Source organism: Melitaea cinxia, chromosome 11 (genome assembly GCF_905220565.1).
Source record: "Melitaea cinxia chromosome 11, ilMelCinx1.1, whole genome shotgun sequence".
In the NCBI taxonomy this organism is placed as follows: domain Eukaryota; kingdom Metazoa; phylum Arthropoda; class Insecta; order Lepidoptera; family Nymphalidae; genus Melitaea; species Melitaea cinxia.
In genome coordinates this window covers 11,331,622-11,349,797 of record NC_059404.1, presented here as the reverse complement: position 1 = coordinate 11,349,797, position 18,176 = coordinate 11,331,622, and the positions used below count along the sequence as shown (strand labels likewise).

Sequence of the window (18,176 nt, the reverse complement as noted above, 5' to 3'; positions counted from 1 at the left end):
TTCCTTTCTTTTATATTTTCGTGGCATAGTTCTGCTAGAATCAGTAAAACATCCAAACATAAATATACCTAAATACATAAAAAATATAACAGACACAAAAAAATTATACATATAAACTTACTCTGTATATGGTGAATGAAGGGATAGATAGTAAAGATCGCTACCAGATGTATATGAAAACAGCCGGGACAGACAGCTTAACGTAATCTACGAGGCACAGTGGGGAGACCCTAAAGAATAGACTTACAAACTGGAAAGAAATATTTGTACAAATGCAAGCACCCCTTCCGAGCGGGAATCGAACTAGCAAACTCTCGATGTTTAGAAGCATACATGGCTGCATGAGCCACTGAGAGGTTGTAATAGAATATATAAACCCCAAAAAAAAAAAACGAATTTAGGAACATAAAATAAAAAAAAACTCGTACAAATATATAATGAATTTTTTATTTATGAAAAGTTAATTTCAGAGCCCTTTTTGTACCTTTCATCACTCTGCGTCAAGTCTAAGGGCACCTATACCTCAAAAAATCAGGGCAACTATCCTTTGTGATTGGGATAGATGCCCACGTATTTTTTAAATAAATTATAAACAAAATAGCATCTATTTACAACTATATGCAGACTCAATGACCCAGTATATAGACGTGATAAAAAATATAACGGAATTTATTACTATTTATAAAATTATACAACCTTAAATACTAACCTTTAAAACTTTGACGTGTTTTTAATTTCGCCACGGAGAAAATTACACACACGATCCAAACGCGTCCTTGCAACACGAATATCTGTGGATATCCGAGGTACGGGGTGTCTTCGACTCCTACTTATGCGATTAATTTTTATTTGTGAGTTCGGGATGTTAGGTTTTTAGAACATGAGGCATCTATCCCACTGCGGCATCTCTCCCGGTTTTACCATATACTATGATGACAGCTGAAGAGACGCATATGTTTAAAATTTACTTAAGAAATATTTCAATCTGTAACATAATATATGATCTTTATTTTTAGTCCTTTCATGTTGGGCTTCTGTAATGCCTCGACAATATCCTTAATGATACTTCTAACAGCATCATAAGAATGTTACATTTACATAATACATCGTTATCGTCAAAGCGTCTTTACATATTCGTTTCCCGAACATAACCTCGCCAGATATAACGTTCAGATAACAATACTCCAATTCTACTTTGTAAGGGATTGCGAACTAACTTCCTAAGTAATTTCCTTTTTACATTAATATATACGGAGTAAAGGATTCGGTAGGATGAAACTCGTAACTCATTAAAGGAGATATTGAAAAGTGGTGAGGTAAAGTTGGATGAATCGAGAAGTTAAGTATTGGTAAAGGCGCGCTGTCTATAGGGGTATATTTTATCTTATTGATTTTAGTATCGCGGTTTTACAATGATTAAGTTTTCAAACAAATTTCCTTATTTTACGCTTTTCGACGTTGTTTGAATGAATTCGTATGGAATTGTTTATCCCTTATATCTTTTAATTAGACTTTATGTCTCAATAACTTATATTTAAGATCAATTCCAACTTAGACTGAACAGTTAACTAAAACTTACACATTAGACACAAATAAAGTTTATACTTCTTTTATACTAAGTTTGTAATCTAAATCTTTCTAAAAAAATGATTAACAGTTTGATAATGTTTTATTCGTTAAATTTAGAGTGTATAAGAAAAACCTGTAAATGTCAAAAACTCAGAAACGAAGGTACTTGGGCCATAATTCGAGACTTTACTCCCCTACAAGTTGGGGAAACATTGCAAATTTTGAAGTATTTTTTTCGTTATAATTGATTTTTAATAAATGTTTTTCCCCTCATACATTTTTTTGTACAGTACGAAGAAAGACTTTTGTTGGATAATATATTTAAATATTTTACATTTATAATAATAAATTAATTGTCCGTATCATAAAATTCGGGCTGACCTACTTGATTTTGATGAGTATTTTCAATTCTTATTTTAAATAGATAGCTATGTACAAAAAATTTTACATTTTCAACGGAAATGTGTAAATTTCTAATAGCTTTTGTTATTCATGAATTGCAAAGCAAGGATTTTCAAGTTTTCCGCCCATTTACTACCTAAAGAAGACAAATGTTATTTAAAGCTAAAAGCCGCATTAGATCCGCAAACAATAGGGTCACCTTAGTAATAATAACACAAGTTAAATTAATTCTGAGTAACGTTTAATGTGACAGGCAAAAGAAATCAGTATCAGAGTACCATGGTCATACTTATCGATGGGTATTCAAAGCTAAGCTTATACTTCGTTAAATATCATTAATTCCGCAATAAAACTTAATTTCCGCAACTCTTAATGTTACGTAGTCACTTAATAAGGCGTATACAAATGCTGCACTTGTCCCCTTTTTTGACTGCCATTGCAACGCTTTATTTACGTCTTCGATTCAAATACTGTACCGATATTACGATTATCAACTACCGTTTTTTTACACTGCCTAATTTATCACTAAATTTTGTAAAAACGAGGTCGCTTAAGAAATCTTCATTGAGCGCGCTCGCGCTTGATAAGGATTCTAAATTCCTTTTTTTAAATGATGATGTATATATATTCTCTTAAATGGTTATAGTAATAATATTTTATACATTAGGTTGTGCTGTGTGGCTACGGCACTAAAGAATTTAGCCACCCTCTCTCTTCCCGTGGGTGTCGTAAGAGGCGACTAAGGGATAACAAGGTTCCACAACCACCTTGGAACTTAAGAAGCCGACCGATGGCGGGATAACCATCCAACTGCTGGCTTTGAAATACACAGGCCGAAGACGGGCAGCAGCGTATTCGGTGCGACAAAGCCAGTACTGCGGTCACCAACCCGCATGCCCAGCGTGGTGACTATGGGCAAAACACATGAGTTCACGTTATTTTTGGCGTAAACTTGTGGAGGCCTATGTCCAGCAGTGGACTGTATAGGCTGTAATGATGATGATGATGATACATTAGGTCAGTTGTAAGGACTACCCAGTGAAAACTGGGATGTGCTTCGACGCTAACAGTATTTTTCTGTCACGCTTTCCACGCCACGACACTGACCGATTTTTTACCAATCAATAACATTAACAGTTAAATTCATAAAAAATGAATCATGTCCTCCTGGCAACCAGTATACGCTATGGGTCATGAAACAAATGTTTTAGAATTTTTTCGCACAGTTAATTCAAAGTCCAAGCGTTTAGCCTGACAGTAAGCGGTACAAATATATTATTTTTATTGTTATTTTCTATCGGCCCTTTATCTATACTTAGTGAAATAAAAGAAAATGTAAAACAGTAAAAATTACATGTACAAAATTTAATATTATTTTTACCAAACGATTGCAATAACTAAGTAACCGTTTTAATGCAGTGGTAAGATTTGCTTTAACTTTTAAACGCTGGCTACTGTGATTGCGATTTCTCCTTAGCACAGATTTGGTATTTGTCTATATATATATTCTGTTCTCAGTGTATAACCTAATGGGTCTCCGCACTGTATCTTGGAGAGCATATACGAGTATATCCCGGTTGTTATTACATACATTTGACAGTGATCATAATTCACAGTAGGGAAATATCCATAAACCCGCAGTAAAGTAGCATGATGATTTAGAATCCAAGTCTTTTTCTACATGAAAAATAATCTTTGCCTAGCAGTGACAGTTATATGTTGATTTAGTTCAAACAATTACTTACGTATGTATTTACTCAAGCCGAACTACAAACAATCTTATCTCTTTTTAACAAGCAGAAAGTCCAATATGGACGGATATTAGAATTCTAGTGGTACAATCACTAGTTCCAAACTCATCCGCGATAGATTAGCTCAGCATGGTTTCGACTGCGGTAAATGAAATCTGTTGTATCTGCTCAGATGAGGTCAAGGCGAGTTTATTTAAGAACACATACTTTTTTTTTTGTTTTTGAAGCATTTGCTCACTTAATTTTCTACCGATTACTTTAATCGATTCAATGTAATATTTAATTGTAATAATAAATTATGGTAATTTCTCAATTATAGTGATGATTATATGTATTTTTTTAACTTAGTTAAATCTAAGTTTACTCTTGCGTCAAAAACGTTGCTGATTAGTTTTTAATAAATATTATAATCAATTTGATATGAAAAGTTGATTTTAAACTAAGACTATTGAAAAAATTTGGTGTAATTTATTTTTACCAGTTCATTACTTTTGCTATTTTTTAGACATTGTAAGACTTTTATTACAATAGACAAAAGGGTTTATTACATTAGTACTTATTCGATTACATTTTAACGTTATTTTCATAAAGATATGCTTTTTTTATTAAGTTATGATCTTTTGTAGGATTAATTTAAGCGAAATATTCGGTATTTTCTACTCCACTGAGTATGATATTGACAGTGACAGATGATCGTAAATAATGGAGTCATATCTCCACCTTGAGACATACTTAAATCATATTTTGTATACTTAGTGCCTATAAAAATTGTAGAAAATGAAAATAAAAAATATTATTGAAATATTTTTAATGTAATTTAATATTTTTTTCTTCTTTGAAATCCTTTGCAATTGACACAAAGTCTGGGTATGAATGTATTCGTATAAGTGGTAGGTAAGGCAGTGTCTTTTTTATAATATCTTTTGTTTTATTTTATATATATTTCATTTTATGTATCTACATTTGCACTCATATATCTACTTGTTTTCGTCTGTATACTAATGATAACATGTACCTATGTTTACAATACACACATATTTAGTTGATACACGTCTGAGCTCTTGTATGTGTAGCTATGGTCATTTACAAGTTTCTTAACACTTTACTAACTGACTTTCAAAAAAGAGGAGGTTCTCAATTTGATTGTATTTTTTTATGTATGCTACTTCAGAACTTTTGACAGGGTGGACGGATTTCGATAAAAAAAATTTAATCGTAAGGTGGTGCGTGTCATTTGGACCCATGTAAATTAATTTAAGATCTAAAAACTACTTTTCGAGTTATATCTAATAATGCGTTTTTACTTGACTATTTTTTCGTAGACCTACGTTGTATTATAACCTAATGTATATAACCGCATAACTTTTTACTGGGTGTACCGATTTTGATGATTTTTAATTTAATCGAAAGCTGGTGTTTATCATGTGGTAAGATTTTAATTTCATTGAAATCTAGGTACAAATTTTTGAATAATCTTTGATAACGCGTATTTACTTGACTATTTTTTCGTCTACCTACGTTGTATTTATTTGTATTTACTTGTCGATGTAATTGAACTCGGTTTTTTTTTCGTTTGCGAGCAAACACAATTATTACATTAAATATTTTACATACAATGTAGGTTTAAATTATACATACGTATAGAAAAAAATATATACAAAATAGAACTTTAGTCGTGTCAATTTATTATCAAATGTTCACCAAGTCATAATTTTATGTATTTGTACAATAATGTTTTGGGTATTTAATATGTTACTTATAATAATATAAATAATTAATAATTCATACCTGTTTATAAAATACTTCACTGAATCTAATTACTAAAGTAATGAATTTTTTTTATAAAAAAATGTTTGGTTAGTAAAACTATGTTTTATTCATTTTCTCGTACAAACGTCTTAGTAAAATAGAATATTTTTGCTCGCGATATTACGGTGATAAGCACATCAGGTAGAAATAATTTCACGTTTCTCGTCCCGCTTGAGATAAATTCCCATAGTATTGTAAACGTTGCTCCAATTTGAGGGAAATTCTACTAATACACTAAGTACGAACTTACTAGAAACGTAGCGTATATATATTTCCATAAATTTATATAAACACACATACACATGTTTACATGGTTTCTAGAGTATTATTACTCAATACATATATAATACAATATATTAGCGAATACAATATATTATCGATTTATATAAACCAAAAGCACTTCCCGATGAAAATAATCGGAAATTTCTAAATGGCCATCGCGGTCTCACTTACATAAGTAAAAGTGTCACAAGAACTAAGTTTTCTAAGTTAAACAATCGATTTTTAGATAAATGCTTTCGAGATTTCTGTCCCCTTAAACTTCTTTAAAATTAATGATATATTTGTTTACACCAACTCGTTTTCATATATATATATATATAACTTGTTCTCATATATATAAAAATACAAATTACAAAGTTAGATATAAAAAAGCTACGCCCTTAAAGTTACACCCAAAGAACCACAGAATTGGAGAATGTTTTTTTTTTATATTTTGTTTTCGGCTTCGGTAACCTCAGTTGGCTTGACTGTAGCGTGGTTAGCTCGTTTACTTTTTAGCTTTCCACCGTTGGTTCGTTATTTATTCGACTTTTTTATTCATCTATAGTATTACAAGAGTTTATTATACTTTTTTATTAATATAACATATAAAACATATAAATAAAGATACACAAAAAAAAATCTATTTATATTCTATTCTATAATCTTATTTTACTAGACTTTGATAAGAATATTAAGTATCTTTGTCATAGTTACGATAGATTTGGAATTTACTCCTTAAGAATCGATTTTCATATCCACTTCCACTTCAGCCTATCGCAGTCCACTGCTGGACATAGGCCTCCCCAAGTTCGCGCCACACATCCCGGTCTTCCGCAATCCTCATCCAGCCTACACCGGCAATCTTACGTAGATCGTCGGTCCAACGGGCCGGAGGACGTCCCACACTGCGTTTGCCAAGACGCGGTCTCCACTCTAGGACCCGTCTACTCCAACGGCCATCGGTCCTGCGACACAGATGACCAGCCCACTGCCACTTCAACTTGCTAATTCTGTGGGCTATGTCGGTTACTTTCGTTCTCCCGCGGATAGTCTCATTTCTAATCCTGTCTTTGAGAGAGACCCCAAGCATAGCCCGTTCCATTGCACGTTGAGCGACTTTAAACTTGTGGACCAGTCCTTTGGTCAGTGTCCACGTCTCGGCTCCGTATGTTAACACAGGCAGGACGCATTGCTCGAAAACTTTTGTCTTCAAGCATTGCGGAATCTTCGAAGTGAAGACTCGACGGAGTCTGCCAAACGCCGCCCAGCCCAACCGAATCCTCCTATCGGCCTCCTTCTCGAAGTTGTTGCGGCCTAGTTGGATAATATGGCCTAGGTAAATATAATCCTGAACAACTTCGAGAAGGGTACCATCGACCGATACCGGTATCGGTATGACTTGGTTGTTAAACATAACTTTCGTCTTATCCAAGTTCATACAGAGACCGACACGTCGGGAGGACTCGTTTAGGCCGGCCAGCATTTGGCCTAACTCATCCAGCGTCTCCGCAAAGATGACAATATCGTCGGCGAAACGAAGGTGAGAGATGAATTCACCGTTGACGTTGATGCCCCGTTCCCCCCAATCCAAGGTCTTAAAAACATCCTCTAGCGCAGTGGTAAACAGTTTCGGTGATATTACATCCCCCTGTCTTACCCCGCGCCGGAGGGAAATAGGTCTTGTTCTTTGGTCATTGACATGAACGGTCATCGTCGCCGCGTCGTACATAGATTTTAGTACCTCGATATATCGCCAGTCGATATGACATCTCTGCAGAGAGTCCAGGACAGCCCAGGTCTCGACGGAGTCGAAGGCTTTCTCGTAGTCCACAAATGCCATACACAGCGGTTGATTATATTCTTCCGTCTTTTGGATAATCTGCCGAACAGTATGGATGTGGTCCACGGTGCTGTAGCCATTTCGAAACCCAGCCTGCTCTGGTGGTTGGAATTCGTAACAACCCTCGAAAACAGCTTATAGACGTGGCTCAGAAGTGAGATCGGTCTGTAATTCTTTAACAGAGACTTATCGCCTCTCTTAAAGAACAGCACCACCACACTCCCGGACCACGCCTCCGGCGTGGTACCTCGGTGGATGACGGCGTTAAATAGTCTTGCCAAGGCTTTCAGGACAGGTCGCCCTGCGGCTTTAAGGAGTTCAGTGGTAACTCCGTCATCCCCCGGGGCCCTTCCGTTTTTAAGCTGCCCGAGCGCTGCACCAATCTCATCCTCTTCGAAGTCCGGGATACACTCCGAATAATGGCGCAACAATGGTGCCCGTGGATCTTCGGTGTCCCAAGTCGCAGGCTTGCGTGCGCTCGACGAGTACAGCTGTCCATAAAAATTCTCAACCTCTTCTCGGACCTGAGGGCGAGAGCAGACGGTTCTGCCATCTGCTGTTTTAAGCTTCGCAAGAAGGCTTCTCCCCAATGGTCTTTGGAAAACTTTGGACCCCCTATTCTGCTCAATCAGAGTAGCAACCTCTCTCGTATTTGAGCAGCGGAGGTCTCGGCGAATAATTTTCCGTACCCTCTTGGAAAGAGCCCTCTGTTCTGGCGAAGCAGCCGGCAACTCGCGCCTCTGCCGCATCAGATCCAAGGCTTCGGGAGAAAGTTTGGACTGCTTCGTTGGCTTTGTTGATGGAAAGTGCCTGCGACCCAGTGTACACACCGTCTTCACCACGTTGTCGGTTATCTCGTCCACGTCGCTAGTAGTTTCCAGCGAATCGAATCGGTTTTGGAGTTCCAACTGAAACTGCTCGGAGCCACATAGTATTTGGGGCAGCGTAGGTCGGAGAGTAGATTTCATCAAGCGGGTCCGCTCCTTTCGGAGACATATATTCAGAGTGCCCCGTACTAGCCGGTGGTCGCTGCCGGTGTTAAACCTGTTAACCATTGAGACATCTCTGAATATATGCCTTTTATCCGCTATGATGAAATCTATCTCGTTCCTCGTCACAGTATCGGGGCTTTGCCATGTCCACCTCCTTTGGGGCTTCTTCTCAAAAAATGAGTTCATCAAGAAGAGCCCCTCCGATTCGAGGAAGTTGACAAGCGTCTGCCCCCTGTGATTCCTGTGCCCCAATCCGTGTGGTCCGATGCTCGATCCGTCGCGGCCTTGTACTCCCACTTTAGCGTTGAAGTCTCCCATAACAACGCTGTAGAAGGTCGAAGTAGTGCCATGTATGGCCCTTGTGATATCTTCATACAAGGCTTCGACTTCATCGTCAGAGTGTGCCGAGGTCGGCGCATATACCTGTATCACTTTCAGGGAGTACCTGTCGGTGAGCTTAAGTACAAGGTACGCTACCCGGGTCGACACACTACTGACTTCCACAACGTTGTTAGTGAGAGTCTTGTGAACCAGAAAACCGACGCCACCTTGGGAAAGCCCATCACCTTCACGGAAGTAGAACAAGTGCCCGGAGTCCAGGATCATCGTGTCCTCTCCCTCTCTTCGGACTTCAGACAACCCCAGTATGCTCCACTTAATGTGACTAAGTTCTACCTCAAGTTCGGTGAGGTGACGGTCCAACCGTAGCGTGCGTCCATTATACGTAGCCAGGAATATTTTTCTATGGCAGCCTCCCGTACCCCGGTGATTCTTAGCACCCTCTACCCCACCGTTACCACGGCCGCTGCCGTAGCCGGGAATAGTGGGGCTGCCGGGAACTGAGGGCCTTATTTTTAGGTTCGAACTCATGGGGGTTTTTGCCCATAGTCACCACGCTGGGCAGGCGGGTTGGTGACCGCAGGGCTGACTTTGTCGCACCGAAGACGCTGCTGCCCGTCCTCGGTCTGTGCATTTAAAAAGCCAGCAGTTGGATGGCTATCCCGCCATCGGTCGGCCTTTTAAGTTCCAAGGTGGTAGTGGAACTGTGCTATCCCTTAGTCGCCTCTTACGACACCCACGGGAAGAGATGGGGTGGCTAAATTCTTTAGTGCCGAAACCACACAGCACCACACAGCAGCGATTTTCATATAAGGTGTGAAAAAAATATGAGGCGTAAAATCTACTGAACGAATTACCTCGTTACGTTTCTCGTTACGCCATCTATCGGAACTCAATAGGGTTCCGATATATGGCGTAACGACGTTTTCTAATAACGCCATATATAGATGATAGATGGCATCATTTGATTCATTTATTTACCATTTAATATGGTATTAATATTTTTCTTAGATTAGTAAACCTTTTTTGTGCCTATTTAGGCAGTCGATTTATTTTAATAATATTTTATTACTTAAATTTTTTTAAGTAGGTATTAAGTGTGTAAGCATTTCAGCGCCAATATAATATTTTACTTCAAGCAAACGCCAATAAGGCATGTTATGTACATCTAAAAGCCATCAACAAACTCAATAATGTTACAGAGGTTTGCTTTAATTAACTTCGAATATTGATCTCCTGACCACAGTTTGATGACGATTGTTTCAGTCACGTAATTGTAGATGATATTCAATTCTATCACCACAATCAAAGAGCTTAAATTTGCTTGCATGTGTAGCTTCCAGTTCTTGGCTTAGCGTTAGTCGATAGGTACAGTATAAGTTAGAATAATCGTTTTTGATCCAAGCTTTAATGACTTATCTGCTTTGGACAAAGGATAAAATCAAGCTTGCATTGATATGTTAAATAGCAATGGTTTTAGACAAAGAGAATGCGGTTACTGATTTAGAAATGGTGTGCTAGTTAGTTAAAATTAAATTTTGCCAAGTCTATAATAGACATTATACCTATATATACTGTATTATCAACTAGTAGCTGTTGTTGTGATTGGGGCGATGGCAAGCTTAAACTAACCATTACTGGCATTTTCTATCTTACTAATCACTACTCTAAATCTAAATTTTAATTCAGTGGCACGAAAACCACATACTAGGTCTGTCAAATGACGGTCCAAAAGTATTTCAATTACTTGGTGATTGAAACAAGGGAAAATGAATTTCAGATAAACCTTTTAAACTGGTTATTTTACGTATTTTATTTAAGTGGCTTAACTGCTAAACCGATCGTTATATTATTATGTATGTAGCACTCTAATACGTAATGGTTAGTTTGAAATACTTATAAATAATAATCTAATAATTTACATCTGCATTTTTGGGGTTAAGTCAAGCAATAAAATTCCTAATCTTTATGTAAACAGAATTAAATTAGGATTGTTATATCAACAAACCGATCAATCACCTTTACGTCTTATCTATCCTACAAGACATTGGAGAAATAATATGTGGCATTAGGACGGCTAAAAGCTACTAAAATAAAAAATAGAACGCAATATATATTCGGATCTTTTTACTCTTTGTATAGTATCAGTATGTCAGTTTGAAATCTAAATAAAAATGATGCATGTTTGATTAGGTACATGTCTCTTAAAAGTAATAGGGCGAGCAAATATTTAATGGAATGTACAATTATGCGCTAAGGTAGAATAAGAGGTCTTAGTTGAAAATGAATATTATTTTATGCTGTAGCTTCTATATACCGACAAAATTTAAAAAAAAAAAAAAAACAATTCAACGTACACTGAAGATTAGACATTATATCAAATTATATAATGTTTTATTAAAACATCAGAAAGCAACTGAAATAGATTATATTACAATATTTAGCTTTATCCCATATTTCTTAACCGACTTCCAAAAAAGGAGGAGGTTCTCAATTCGACTGTATTTTTTTGCCTTCATTTAAGCAAACTACAAAACTAGTTCTAAATTAATTTTGTAAATTGTGACATAAAATGAAAAATAACATTTATACATTCCTGTTTCTTTTAGTCTATTCACTACCAATGATTGAAATCCATTGTCGTTGCAAAGTGAAACTAACAATCTATCAACATATAGTAGTTTAAATGAAAACTCATATTTAAATCCCCAAAATCTCTTTAATTTCCCAACGAAAAACTGTGAAAAGTACGACGAGTTAATATTATAAAAATTGTTATTTATTTAATATTAAAATTTATATTGTTTTTTTTTATTTATTTATTTAATGTTTTCTCTACATAGTAGGCGTCACTAGTGCAGGAAGGAGTGAGTTTGAATGAGTTTGAGAGCGAGCATGTTGCTACTTGAACGCGACACTTAAGTACACAAAGAGTCCTCGAGGCAATTTGATGCTATATTATATGACTAGTCCGTTGGCGCAGTTTGCATTTATCCTGTTTCTGGTAAAGGGTTTGCGGTTCGATTTCCGCCTCAAGTTTGAGTGTGTATATATGTATTTATTTATATAAAAGTTATATTTATTGAAAAAATGTGTAGCAATATCAATCGGCTGTTACCTATAACAAAAACATTAAGTTGCTAATTTTAGGAACAGACGGTTGTGTCTTCATTATACATATGTATTATTTAGTATTAGTGTAAGCCACTACGTCTCACGATACACACGAATAATTCATTTTTGAAAAAGAAAGTTGCCGAACTTTTTTCAAATTTTTTATTTTACGTACAGAGTATTTTTCCCTTTATTTAATTATTTAAAAAAAAATAAAATATCATTCTTAGGCTTCCTTATCTTTGTTAAACTTGGATATAAAAATCGGACAGATGCCAAGTCAAATTGACTCTAGACGTATGGAATAAGCCCATTTGGCTTCGATACGTGTCGCATACAAAGCCAAAGTTTGAGTACTTTAAGATATAGCAAATTTCATATTATTATTTTATATTATTCCGCCTCTCATAAAACTTTGTATGTTTTTCTTATTTTTAAATTATTTAGAGTTGCATTTTATTAGGATTTATATTTAGAGACATTATGATAATATGATTTTTTTATAAATAAATAATTATTGAAGATGGACAAAAGGGTCAAAATATTACCTTGTTCTAATTTATGAATGTTCTAATATATGCCTAGTATATGTTTTGAGTATTCCACTCATATCAAGACCATCTACAAATAATCACTTTGCCACATATTTGATTGTTGAACTCGTATCAATATCAAAGTATACTGTAGTCTATGAGTGGTTCATGAAACCGTATTTCTGAATGTCTTATCAAGAATGACCTCCTTTCATCATTGTTCAATGATCTGAGAGCCGAGAAACGTACTTGGAAGTTATGTATATGAAGTTATAATGTATCATATTCTGCTACCACAAATATTAAACGTAGGATACCTACATTATAGCACTCAGACTTAGGCAACTAATGTAATAAATAAGTAATTGAATAAGCAGGATTTATGACAATAAATGAAGACACAAATGACAACTATGTCAGTGTCATGTGTATGTCTTATGTCTTCATAAAATAATTTTAAATTATTTTTTTAATTCATTCGGGTTTAATAGAAAATTTTCATTTCAGATATCACGTAAAATATGTTATAAGGGTACTCACATTTTTTTTTAAACGTGGAACACTATTTAACTGAGGTAGGGCAAAGAATATTCTGCTCAAAATATGGAAAAGCCCGATTGGGAAAGTACCTCGACCTTACAGAAGAGCATTGCTAAATACTACTGCTTTTAAGCAGTGTTGTGTTCCTGTGGTAAGTAAGAAACTAAAACTCCTGGGGGGGGATAGCTCGACAACACAATTTTGGTGCTTCTAGTGTTAAAGCATTTATAAGCTACGGAAATCGCTTACCATCAGGTGAGTCGTAAGCTTGTTTGCTGACCTAGTTGTATAAAAAAAATCTTTTTTTGTGGTCGCTGTAAGTTTTAGTATAGAATTATACGTTACACCAGAGACTTAGAATAGCAATTTTCATTGTAACCGTTTTGGTAGTCTTGGTAGTTTTTGCAAATATGGTCCTATTAATGGTAAGTGGTTACCATAGCTTATGGACGCCTGCAAGACCATAAGCAAGTACTAACGTACATACACTGTAACTGTTAAAGACATTAAATATGGAAATCGACTTACTAACAAAATTACCCTTTAAATTAAAATTTTAACTTCACTTTGACGTTTAGCCAATCTGCCGTCAGTATAATTTGTGGTAATATTCCGAAACTCTGACGAATATTGAGTGGTTATAACGGGTATATGATCAAACGGGTAATTGGCTAGTTATTCCGGCTATTAGATATTCTCTTCGTGTTCGATTTCGACTTTTACGGTTATTATTTGGATATATGTCGCAGGATCGCAAACTTAAACCTGAAAATATTTTTATTGGGTGAAAATTACACTATGTATCGTTGTAACTTCCAATATTCAATGTCCTCGAAATAATGAGAAATCTATTTGACACTAGACAACAATTTGAAAATAAAAATAACGCCAGATTGACGGTAAATTTAATTTTTTTGGTTTGTTTTTATTCTTTACGTATGTGTACACGAGTTGTTTTTTTTTTTTTTGTTTAGAAAATATTTGTTGATTGCAATAAAAATTGTTCAATTTTTAAACTATTCTTTATTTCTCATAGTTCTAGAGTATACGTAAAATAAACAATGTATTAATTATTGAAGTAAAACTTCTTTAATTACACACGCTTGATTTGGGGAGTAAGCTGTTGAATGCGTGACGAGAGCTTTACAAAAAGTGTGATCGGGCGAGTCGAACGGAAGCTGAGAGGGTTATATAAGTTAGTGAATATAGAAAGAGAGAGAGAGTTACAGTTTGTAAGTTTTACTTCAGTCGTTTAGTCTAAAGAACAGTCGTTTTTAGTGGTATAAAACTATTTCAATGAATATAGTCATAAGTGTCAATGAATATTTAAATTTTATAGAATATGTAAAACTTTTTTACTTACGTCTGTCAACAAAATTGTAGGTTCCAAGGAAGCCGGTGTTGTTATTGTGTCTTGAGCTTGTATAAAATTCGAGGATTAAGGAAGGTCCGGGTGAATATAAAGCTGGCGGTACTTCCGCCCTGTTGCCGCAGAGTACTTTGGACCAGGCCGAGCGCTCGTTGATGGCGCCTGGCGGCCCAGGCCCTTGCACCTCCCAGTATATCTTCACGTAGTCACCTTGAGTGCATCTGTAACAATTAAAACGAAATGAATATTTGTTGCTTTTGTAGTAATTAGCCACGCTGTACGTGATTGTTTACGGCATGTTCGTTATTATATCAGACTAGATTATGTCGATCAGAGTAGTAAAATTATTATTGATAAAAAAAGGAAAGTTGAGTAGCTAACACTAACGAGCAGTAACGAGTAAGAAAACTAAACATCAATATCACACGATGACATCAATTCCTAATAATTCCTATAAACAATGTCTCAATAAATCTAGCGCTTACCTAAAATCAGATAAATCCCATATTTGATTGCTGGTTATTAACGTACCAAAAATTAAATTTGGTTCTGATTAATGAAGGCTTAACTTTAAAAGCACACGTAACCTAAATCAAATATAGTACTGTTGTAAGCAACGTGTGATCTTTCCTAGCTATTTATAAATTCAGTGTCCTACAGACATCGAGCTTTGGCTAAAAATTTGAAATAAAAAAGTAATGGATACAAATTGCTTTTAATATCAAAATATGTCTTTATATCAAATGATTTTAAAGAGTTGATAAATTCAATTATATTTATGATAGAAAGTAATTGCAAATGGAGATCTTAAAAAGCAAATGTTAAATGATTATGAAAAATAAATATTTATTATAAGCGATGAATTTTGTAATATAATAATTAATAATTTTAGATAATTTAATTTACATTTACAAAATTACCGCTCGTTCTAAGTACTTTAGAAAGAATTTTCTATCTCTAGAATTATTTTATTTGAACATTAACTCGAATTTCATAACTTGGAATCTAAATTACAATTTAAAGCAGCGAGATATTACGTTAAAATAACACATTTATTATTACATAATTTGGCGCAATAAGCGCTCATTAAGCGTAATAAGATGGTTTAACTATTTTATCCGCGATAGTTAATGACCTACCGAAATAACTTCGAGTTTAGTGTATAATTTAACGTACTTAATAGTTTCATTTAGCATGTTTACGTCAAACTTTGTTATTTCATAAAATATGTTTGTATTGTACATTATATAAATAAGACATTTTAATAAATGATAGACATAATTTGTTTAAAATATTCTAATTTATTATAAATGTTTTTATCACGATAACGTAACAAATCTATTTGCAGCTTTTTCTTCATTACAAATTAGAGAAAATTATTCCGTATAAATGAAATAATACTATCGATTATGTATACTAGTTAGAACCAAAAAACAGGTATTGGTGTTACGCGTAGAAGCAACTTACGTCATATATGCTGTTTTAATATAAATAAACGTTATCCTTTATTTTTTTAATTTGATTTTAAATTAAAACGTATAGTCTTTACTCTCAAAATCTTGAAGAATTGTATTTGAAGAATTGTATCTTAATAAAAAAAAAGATACTCAAGTAATCTATTATTTAGGTGAGTAATAATTACTATTATTAATATGAGTTTTGTGAACTTTTTAGTACTGAAAACTCGTGTATTGTTTACTGAAACTGTCAAACTGTAAATAATACACATATGTTATTTAGTATTACACACAAATAGTTCAGCAACATATAGTATGTTTCCAACATAAAAGAAGTCGGGGCAGGTAGCTAGTTAAAGGGGATATAGGATAAAATCTAGAACGATGCTGGATAGTAACCGTGTCCCCGCAGTTGCTTGACGTCAGAGACGCTTTCATTGTTATTTATTGGACTTTTAAACTAAGCAAAAACGAATATTTAAAGAAGAACACTATCTCCTATGACCTAATTAATTTGTGATGACGTTTGTACTATTTTTTTTTCATATTTTGATTTACATAGTACAATTACACGTTCTGGAATTTTCATCTGAATTTACTGTCAAGTTTTAAGTGAAAGAATATTTTCTTGTGCTGTGTGGCTACGGCACTAAAGAATTTAGCCACCCCCTCTCTTCCCGTGGGTGTCGTAAAAGGCGACTAAGGGATAACAAGGTTCCACAACCACCTTGGAACTTATGAAGCCGACCGATGGCGGGATAACCATCCAACTGCTGGCTTTGAAATACACAGGCCGAAGACGGGCAGCAGCGTCTTCGGTGCGACAAAGCCAGTACTGCGGTCACCAACCCGCCTGCCCAGCGTGGTGACTATGGGCAAAACACATGAGTTCACGTTATTTTTGGCGTAAACTTGTGGAGGCCTATGTCCAGCAGTGGACTGTATAGGCTGTAATGATGAATGAATATTTTCTTGTGTGTAAAATCTTTGGTATAAATCGGGATTTCTAATAATTTTGTACGAAAGGTAAATTTCCATGTATGCCGTTAAAGCACCTATGAAAACGGTACACTTGAAATGTCACATTGCTTGAAATTACGAAAGAGTATATTTAGACAAAAAAAAACAAAAAAACTATTTTCTCTTGTTGTGTAACAAAATCAATGTAAGCCGTATAAAATAGCTATTCCATAAATCATATTAGGTTTTTTTTTTAAATATTTATTTTGTATTCAAATATGAAAGATTGTAATAATAGTTTCTCTTGTAAGTTTATTTCATTCTGTTAAAATTAATGAAGCTCGCGAATTATGGATTTCATTTCATTTCATTATTAGGCTTTTTATGAATTTTATTTAATTTCATTAGTAAAATTGTCCGTGTAGGTAAAACTTATAATTAATTGAATTTGTGATAAACAGCTGATTAATAGCTAATCAAAAAATTTTAATCATGCCTTTAGCGGTTTACCTATATTTAAAACTCCGTAATATATCATCTAACTGGATCAGCATTGGGAAATATGAATAGCCTTTCTAGCTTAACATAAAAATAAGCTATGCTGTGTGGTTACGGATGCTGTGTGGTCTCGTAAGAGTCGTACTACGGGATAACACAGTTCCACTACTACCTTGGAACTTAAAAAGCCGACCGATGGCGGGATAGCCATCCAACTGCTGGTTTTGTGCATGTGCATGTGCTTTCGGCCTGTGTAAATACACAGGCCGAAGACGGGCAGCAGCGTCTTCGGTGCGACAAAGCTAGCCCTGCGGTCACCAACCTGCCTGCCCAGCGTGGTGACATAGTCACAAACTTGACATAGACACTCGCAAAACACATGCGTTCACGCCATTTTTGACGTGAACTTGTAGACGCCATGTCCAGTAGTGGACTGCGAAAGGGTGATGTGATGTGATGATAAAAATAAGTGAAGAATGATGTCAATAAAAATATTAATTATTTTACAGCTTAAGATTTTCATTCTTAACTAAAAATAATAACGTTATTTTTACTTAATGTAAATTGACGAAGTAAGTCACAAAAATAAACAACGGACAGTATTTTCCTAAAGATAGGAAAGTTAAAGTAAATTTTATTTCGAAGAAAAGAGAAGAACAAAATTTTATCTCGTATTAATGATACTTTCATTTCAATTAATACGAAAACATTTTTTTTTCAGACTGTGCATCTACAAAAA

General features: G+C 34.9%; 1 protein-coding gene across 1 annotated transcript in view; it reads right to left on the bottom strand.

Moving 5' to 3' along the window:
* LOC123657608 (suppressor of lurcher protein 1) overlaps positions 1-18,176 on the bottom strand; it is a 252,203-nt gene that overhangs the window by 133,936 nt on the left and 100,091 nt on the right. Inside the window, exon 4 of the mRNA XM_045593131.1 lies at positions 14,517-14,743. Coding sequence (XP_045449087.1) covers positions 14,517-14,743 — 227 coding nt within the window. The remainder of the gene's footprint in view (positions 1-14,516; positions 14,744-18,176) is intronic.